Raw genomic sequence first — 8,386 nt, 5'->3', positions numbered from 1 at the left:
TTAAGTTTAAATTAGTGATTTATTATGTATATTAGGAAAAAAAATAAATAAAAAAAAGAAACTCAGGCCAAGATGGAACAAGATCAGGAACAAGGCTCCTCTCCCAATATCGGCATGGGAGAAATTTTTTCGGGCCACTCCCTTTTCGAGCCTAAATGGTTGGGGATTCGGAACTGGAGAAAAATGGACTTTGGATAATGTCTAATTACTTGAACTATGCTTAAAAGTATGAAAGCCTAAGATGACCCAATCAGGTTTTCTTACCAAATGAATCTGCTAATGAAGGTTACAGATTCGGTCAAGAGGAAGAAACTTATAATATCGTAGCTGCTCATGGTTATTTTGGCCGATTGATCTTCCAATATGCTAGNCACTATGGCTTTCAACTTAAATGGTTTCAATTTCAACCAATCTGAAGTTGATAGTCAAGGTCGTGTAATTAATACCTGGGCTGATATTATTAACTGTGCTAATCTTGGTATGGAAGTTATGCATGAACGTAATGCTCACAACTTCCCTCTAGACCTAGTTGCTGTTGAAGTTCCATCAAAGAATAAGACTTATGTCTTAGTGTATGTATACAAGTTCTTGAAAGTAAAGGAGCAATAACCAATTTCTTGTTTTATTAGGAGGATGGAAGTAAGAAGTAAAGAATAGGTGAAACAACTCTAAGGAACTCAGAAAGAACTCAGGGAGAGGAATTGTTTTCGTATCCTAGATTCGAAGGAAAAAAGTCCCTTTAAAACTAAGAAAATTCTGGAATAGATTCCACAAAAAACCAGCTATATCCGATCTTGGTTGCTTTTTGAATAGAGTAAACTTCGGATATAAATTTACATTATTTTGTATGATCTCAACTCAAACTAGTTACAAGACATCGATTGGACAAAATTGACATACTGTGAGCAAGTTACATAAACACAACCTACTCGCACAACAAATGGTAGCTAACGAACACGCTAGTTTCCTACACCAAGTATTGAATTTCAACGTACGTTAGAGCATAAATTCGGACAACTTAAACTAAGTAACTTGGACTCGAGTTCTTTTGACCACGCTTTCTTTTCGGGCTGGCACTGAGCATGCAGGAGAAGGCATTGATGAGATCCGAGTCCTCTTCGGTTATTAAAATTTTTGCCTTACTTGGCTCGGCGAGCAGAAGCTTGCCCACGAGGTATCCTGCAATTGACCATGTTTGATATAGGCGTGCTTGTTTTCCAATGAACCTTCCTTTTTTTGTGTCGTAATATTCGGGCCACTTATCTCTAGCCAGACGTCGCTCGGCGATCTCAATGGCTCGTGCTGCAATTTCTGGTCTATCCATCTTTATGCATGCAACTGTGAGCTGAGAAACGTATACCAAATACTTCAGCATTGTATTTTACATATTCAAGTCCAAGATATAGTATGTGCTTTCTTTGTCGAGAAGAGTTCGGGAATAGAGGGAAAGGCAAATTTTGTGCTGAAGTTTGAATAGACCAGCTTAAGAACTGATTGTTATACATAACAAAGAGAACTACTACTTGAGAAATCAAAACTGATCAAGTGCTTCTAAACATCAAATTCTAATGGAATTGGCTTGGGATCTAAAGTATACTAGCCCGCCCACCACTAACCGATATTGTCCTTTTTGGACTTTTTCTTCCGGACTTCCCCTTGAAGTTTTTAAAAAGCGTCTACCAAGGAGAGGTTTCCACACCCGTATGAAAAATGCTTCGTTCTCCTCCCCAACCGATGTGGAATCTCACAATCCACCCCCCTTCGAGGCACAGCGTCTTCGCTGGCACTCGATCCCTTCTTCAATCGAAGTGGGACCCCCCAATCCACCCCCTTTGGGCCCAGTGTCCTTGCTGGTACATCGCTTGGTGTCTGGCTTTGATACCAGTTGTAACAACACAAGCCCACCGCTAGCAGATATTCTCCTCTTTGGACTTTTCCCTTCGAGCTTCCACTCAAAGTTTATAAAACGCGTATGATAGAGAGAGGTTTCCACACCCTTATAAATAATGCTTTGTTCTCCTCCCCAACCGAGATGGGATCTCACATAACTGTTCAACAAATTTAGTTCCTACTAGCCTTCCCTCTGTACATTTTAGAAACACATTCACATGTCTATCTTATAAATATTAATTCCAGACTAACCATAGGACTAATCTTAAGATTGACATTAAAAAGTACGAGCAAGTCTCAAAGACCAAAATAGTATTTCAATCTTTAAATGAGTTCTCGGGACTTTGAGAGAAACATACCTGCCACAGCAATGTTGGCCACGAGCCTGCATTATGGTATGACCATTGCCTGCATCAACAGAGACCAAGACAACTTTAACATCAAGAAAACGGGGATATTTCATTTATAAATCGCAGAAGTACGAAGTCAAAGTAAATTACGTGTTCTTGGGATCGCTGCCAGTGATAATCTGCCATTCCCGACCTTCAAGGGCAGGGTAACAAATCTTGAATGGCATGTCTGCAACCAAATCCTCCCATTTGGATTCAATGAGATCCAAAATGGCATGAGACTGTTCTATTGTAGCAAGACCACTTACTATGGACCACAAATTTCCTAGAGAAAAGAACCGGAAATCCATGTGAGCCGGTTGAAGATTACCAAGTAGATAACCTCCTATATTGGGGATCCATTCCACCAACCAAGAAGGAATTTGATCAGGGTAGATATTGAATTTGTTGACTGCATCGTATGAATACTCTTCGGTCGTGTAACGATAAATTTCATTTAGCTTTCTCAAATCGACCCAATAATACTCTCTGATATGAAATGATAGAGCCACCAAACGATTGTTAAGCGCACGGAGAAGACCAGCTGACCCATCTTCTGGAGCAAGCATCTCTCGTGCACAAAGTAATGCTGAATAAAAAAGTGCCTGCAAAGGAGAAAAAAAGAATATATCTTTACACTTCTACTACGTAATTCATAGGAAACAATCCATGCTCCAGACATTTTATGACCAGAGAAATCTAAGATGCATAAAATAAAAACATTATTTTCATTTAAAAGCATTTAGTATGCAACTGCAAAATCGTATTATATACTGTTAATTCTTTGGCATTTTCACTTTCAAAATGTAAATCGAAAAGAAAATGAATCACAAGCATGCTCATAGCATTGCTTGGCTCAAAAACTTAATCATCAGAACATCTAGATTTCGCTGATCTACTAAGCCCATTGAAAAGGAAGATGTAGTTGTCATATAGGTTATTCATAGTTACTCGATCGCCTTTTCTCTTCTAACATTTCCAATGCATTCCATGGAAGCCATTGAATATGTTAAAGCTACAGCATCTATATCATAATAAATTAAAAATGAGTGCTAAAAAGCTTGGTTGTTGCTTACTTGGATTTCGAGAGGGTGGCCATGAATTCCCATACGCCGATCTATCATACAAGAACCGTCAGTTACCAATAAAGTAGGGAACATGTCAAAACCATCAGCTAGGCAAAGCCTCAAGATCATTTTGATCCCAGTTTGAACATCAACTCTCTCCTGAACTGAGGGATCGCCAGAGCATTTTCCATATGCACGCAATAAAATTATCCACCACAATCCTGTGATAGAGAGGGAGGTGAGTGACCTTACTGGATATAGAAATACAGTGAACAGACTTTTTTCTTCTAAAGGAAATATTGGATGGTCTATGTACCTGAGTCGACAGGTGCAACACGGCCAATTGCTGCCTCCCCAAAGTCTGGATCCAAAACCTCTTCTGTTGCAGAGTCGTCACCATCTAGAGGAACTATTCGGACTTTAAAACTAGCAGGCATCAATCCTTGACCAGGACTGTGACAGTCCATAGTTTTCTCCCAGCTCTACGGAATAACGAATTGCAAGCATTAATCAGAGAAGTAAAAAAAAAAAAAAGGAAGTTTAACTGATTGATGTTTAATTACATACTTAGATTACCTGCAACTGAAGCGTGTGGAGGATAAAATTGCGAACAATATCGTACTCTCCCTTCAATAAAAAAGCTATACCAGAAGGTATAAAATCACGTATAAAGACCTGATCATAATTCAGTGAATTAGAACAAGTAGGGTCCCTTGCTGCAATCGTTCCAACTGGGCTGCCACAGTAATAAACAATGGATTCACGAAGCAAGTCCCATGCCTCATCCTCAATGGATTCAATACTAATCTTTTGAAATGAATCTCTAACTTCTCCATTTGTGTCATTAGATACTGAGCTCTTGATTTCCTGATTTGCAAACTGAACATCTTGAAACTCCGAAGCATTTGATCCATTCTGAATGCTGGTGATTGACTGTGGTATCTTTGCACCATCCTTGAACCATGCTCCATTTCCACCTTCTGGAATCATACCACTAGCACTTTCTGCTTGTTGGCATTTGCATCTGTATAACAGACGACGATTACCTTTCGTTTTCCCACTAAAGCCTGTCTTTATCTCTTGTAATATCCTACTTGAGCATTTCGACAAATGCATATGTCTCAGGACTCTTTTTTCCACCAATTTTACTTGTGATTTACAAGAAGATGTGGAGTCCAAATTGTTCAAATAGGGCTTTGAACATAAAGCACGAGGTACGACCCCTGAAAAGATCTGCAGAGCTTCAGACGTGCCCATCTTTGAAGAAATCACAGCGCCTAAAGGATCTAATCTAGATTAAAGTTTTCCCAACGCAAATTCTGGACAATTGGTTCTTCAATTTGACTCCAAGAACTCGAATAATATCTGAAGATAGAGAGCATAATCATGATTCAATAGAAACATCATAACATTTAATATACTGGATAAATAGAATTCCATACCACTGAATCAATTTCATCCTAGAAAAACTGATCGTAGTATGGCATAGTTTTCCCTTTACTTCCTGCTCTAAGAAGGAAAATAACTGAGTATAATATGAAAAAGAAAGTCGAAATGCTTACAAGCGAAAATTGCAACAGAAAGCCTAAATTAACTTCTATTCTTGCCTTCTTCGATCAGGTTAACTACTATCCAGCAAGCGATTCACAATCCGTAGTTGAAACACAGAATCTATAATCTATGAAATGAAATACACCACAGCACCATCTGTAATGGAGATTAGATTCAAGCAGCAAGCAAAAGAAAAATAAGGAATGTTATGAACATGGAGAATAAATAAAAGAAACAAACACAATAACCTCCAAAGCTCACGATACAATCGCCACAAAAATTTCTAAACAGAGATCATAACATTAATCTAATGCAAATCAAATTTCGACGAACGAGTAAGACATTCAGCGCCAGATTGGAGATGAAGAAGAATGAAAAGTGGAAAACGAAAACGAAAACGAATAAGATTACTCGAACAAAATCATGGAATACAGATGTAGCAACTCACCGAATTTTAGGTTGCAACAATTTTCTCAGTGCAGAGAGGAAAATGATCGCACAAAGATCAGCAAATTTCGGGAGCTTTCCTGAAAGAAGTCGAACAAAAAATAGAATCACTATCACTATCACTATCACAATCTGAACCAAACGAAGTATAAAACATGTTTTCGAAGATCCATCAAGTGGACAAAGAGGCAAAAATCAAGCAGTATTCTTGCGGGAACTTTTCCCTGTAATCTTCTTGTCCACATCTCCATGATTTTTCTTTTCCAATGCCTAATTTTTTTCTAACAAAGCTTATTTATTTATTACTATTTTTAACTTTTCTTACTTAAAAAGAAAATTTCCCGAAATTAGGACGAGAAAAGGAAAATACTATTTTGACCCTATTTTTCTCTATTTTGACGTAAATAATGTATTATCTACTTAAAAAATTAGAATTTTATAATTAAAATATTCTATTTTAGAAGTTTGAATTAAAAATAATAATAATAAAATAATTATTAAAATATTCTTTAGTGAATTTATATCATATGTGATAAAACATTTATGTATAAAATTTTAATTATGAATTTATATAATTTTATTATTTAGTTCGTGAATTTTGAGAATTATATCTATTTGATCCTAACTTTCCGATTATAAATTTAGTTTTTAAACTTTTAATTTATCAAAATTTTTAAATTTTACACTGAGTTAAACATAAAATTCAAATTTATATATAATATATCAATTAATTATTAAAATATTTTAAATTTTTTAAGGACTTATTAAATAAAAAATTAAAAGTTAATAAATTTATTAAATACAAAATTATGGAAATGGAGAGTTTAGAAGCATTTTGAAAAGAAATGGACCCATACATTAAATATGTATAACTTGAGTCCAAAACTACACCTACCATTAATAAATATTGATACTAAAGATAAGAAAAAAAATTAATTAATACTCTAAAACTGTGATATACGAACAAGGCTAGAGAAGCTATTGACCGTTCAAAATTAAATTAGTGAATGGATGCAACCGAAGAAGAAGAAGAGGAAGGTATTGGGGATAAGAGTAGGAGTACCCGGTACTCCACATTTCATTTCTTTAGTCTATGATAATTTCATATTTGGTTTAAGTTCGGATTCTTAAGGTTAAAGAGAAACAAGAACTTTTGGTTTTGGTTTGGATGTTTAGATGGATTTGGATGAGACGAGAAATCACAAACCTTCCATAAGATGGGCGGTCGACCCCCAAGAGTTCCAACGAACCAGGCCCCTTTCCCCGTGTGAGGCAGCGAATGTAGTTTACAAAGTAAGAGTCATACTTCCAATAGCGAAAGAATTAGAATGACGACCGCAAACGATAGCACAATTTCTGGTGGAGACGAGAAAATTAGAGCAAAGACAAAAGTCTTATAATCTTATGAGTATCGAGATGGCCGATTGGGTTCCTTTTGAGCAAGGATCAGATTCAAATTGTAAGTATGAATTGGACCCTACTGTGATAGAACCTAGTACCTAGTGATTCAGACCTAATATTGAACCGAATTTAAAGAAAAATAGAAAGAGACGTTTCACATCACTTTTATCTCAAAATAAATTATTTTGTCGACAACTATCCTCAATGAATACCTAACGAACGAACACTTTTGGCATGTCCAAAAATAATCAAATTTCATGAATTGAATGAAACCTTAGGTTGAGCATAATTGACCAATAATTATGGTTGAACCAAATATGAAAATAATGGGCGCATTGCATTTTATTCAAATCAATTAATACAATTATTATGGGCCAGTTATGCGTACCGAACACTCCCACATGGCCGAAGCTTTACCAACCACTCAAAAAAAGCCTGTAGATGTTTGACCACAAGCGTTATCCAATTGCTCCCCCTTTTTTACCCCACGCCTCTCCAATTTCACGTGACAAACACTTTTCTAAAGTGAAGAAGCATAATGATATTAAACAAAAATTAATTAAAAACAATACAATTTCCTTCACATATTAAAACATTGAAAAACAGGAAACCACAAGAAATGATATAAAAACACGAGTAAAATATACTTTTATACGATCCTGATTAATCCGATAAGAATCAAAAGAATTTTACTATAACAATTTCTGTGTTTATAAGCTCTCTTAATTGTGCTCGAGCTCCTATCTTGGGGAGCCATACACTCCTTATGCTTAATAGAATAGTCGCTCCGACCAGAATCAAAAGAATTTTGCTAATTTAGCAATTTCTATATTTATAAAGTCTCTTGATTGCTTTGGAGCTCATATCTCCGGAGGAGCCCTACTCTCCCTATGTCATTCCGACAAAAATCAAAAGTATTTTACTAGTTTAACAATTTATATATTTATAAGGTCTCTTGGTTGCTCGAGCTCCTATCTTGGGGAGCCATACACTCCTTATGCTTAATAGAATAGTCGCTCCGACCAGAATCAAATTTTTTTTGCTAATTTAGCAATTTCTATATTTATAAAGTTTCTTGATTGCTTTGGAGCTCATATCTCCGGGGGAGCCCTACTCTCCCTATGCTTACTTGAATATTCATTCCAACAAAAATCAAAAGTATTTTACTAGTTTAACAATTTATAAGGTCTCTTGGTTGCTCGAGCTCCTATCTCGGGGGAGCCCTACACTCTCTATGCTTAATAGAATATTCATTCCGACAAAAATCAAAAGAATTTTACTAGTTTAGCAATTACCATGTTTATAAGGTCTCTTGATTGCGCTCGAGCTCCTATTTTGGAAGAACTCTACGCTCCCTACGCTGACTAGAATATTCTTTCCCTCCTACTAAAATAATAATTTCTCGAGATTTAAAAAAAAAACCGTATGTGATAGCGGCGTTAACTAGGCCGGCAAACTAGAATAACATGCATAGGATCAGAAACAGATTGATAACAGGCAGACCAAAAGCTGGACATTCAATCAAACAAAGAAACAGGTTGAAAAAAAAAGCAACATGGTTTCCAAACACAAGCTTATCCATTACATGGATAAAAATTTGAAGGGTAGCAAGCTAGGAAGGCGTGAATTCTCACATAAACA

The 8,386-nt window shown here is 36.1% G+C and overlaps 1 protein-coding gene across 4 annotated transcripts; it reads right to left on the bottom strand.

The window, feature by feature from the left end:
• Positions 1-746: 746 nt before the first annotated feature.
• LOC111786183 (neutral/alkaline invertase 3, chloroplastic-like) lies at positions 747-5,604 on the bottom strand. Of its 4 annotated transcripts, none has more exons than XM_023666524.1 (8): positions 5,346-5,604; positions 4,909-5,053; positions 3,923-4,711; positions 3,663-3,828; positions 3,356-3,567; positions 2,391-2,884; positions 2,250-2,298; positions 747-1,345 (listed from the first exon to the last, which is right to left on the bottom strand). In XM_023666524.1, exons 3-8 carry the CDS (start codon positions 4,601-4,603, stop codon positions 1,019-1,021), a joined length of 1,929 nt encoding a protein of 642 aa, XP_023522292.1. In that variant the 5' UTR covers positions 4,604-4,711; positions 4,909-5,053; positions 5,346-5,604; the 3' UTR covers positions 747-1,018. The 4 variants fall into 4 exon arrangements, with proteins under 4 accessions (XP_023522292.1, XP_023522291.1, XP_023522290.1 ...); XM_023666523.1 differs by lacking the exon at positions 4,909-5,053 and adding an exon at positions 4,789-4,855; XM_023666522.1 differs by lacking the exon at positions 4,909-5,053 and adding an exon at positions 4,789-4,850.
• Between the last annotated feature and the right edge of the window lie 2,782 nt (positions 5,605-8,386).

This window comes from Cucurbita pepo, unplaced genomic scaffold (assembly GCF_002806865.2).
Source record: "Cucurbita pepo subsp. pepo cultivar mu-cu-16 unplaced genomic scaffold, ASM280686v2 Cp4.1_scaffold001165, whole genome shotgun sequence".
Classification (NCBI taxonomy): Eukaryota; Viridiplantae; Streptophyta; class Magnoliopsida; order Cucurbitales; family Cucurbitaceae; genus Cucurbita; species Cucurbita pepo.
This window is presented reverse-complemented; position numbering and strand designations above follow the sequence as displayed.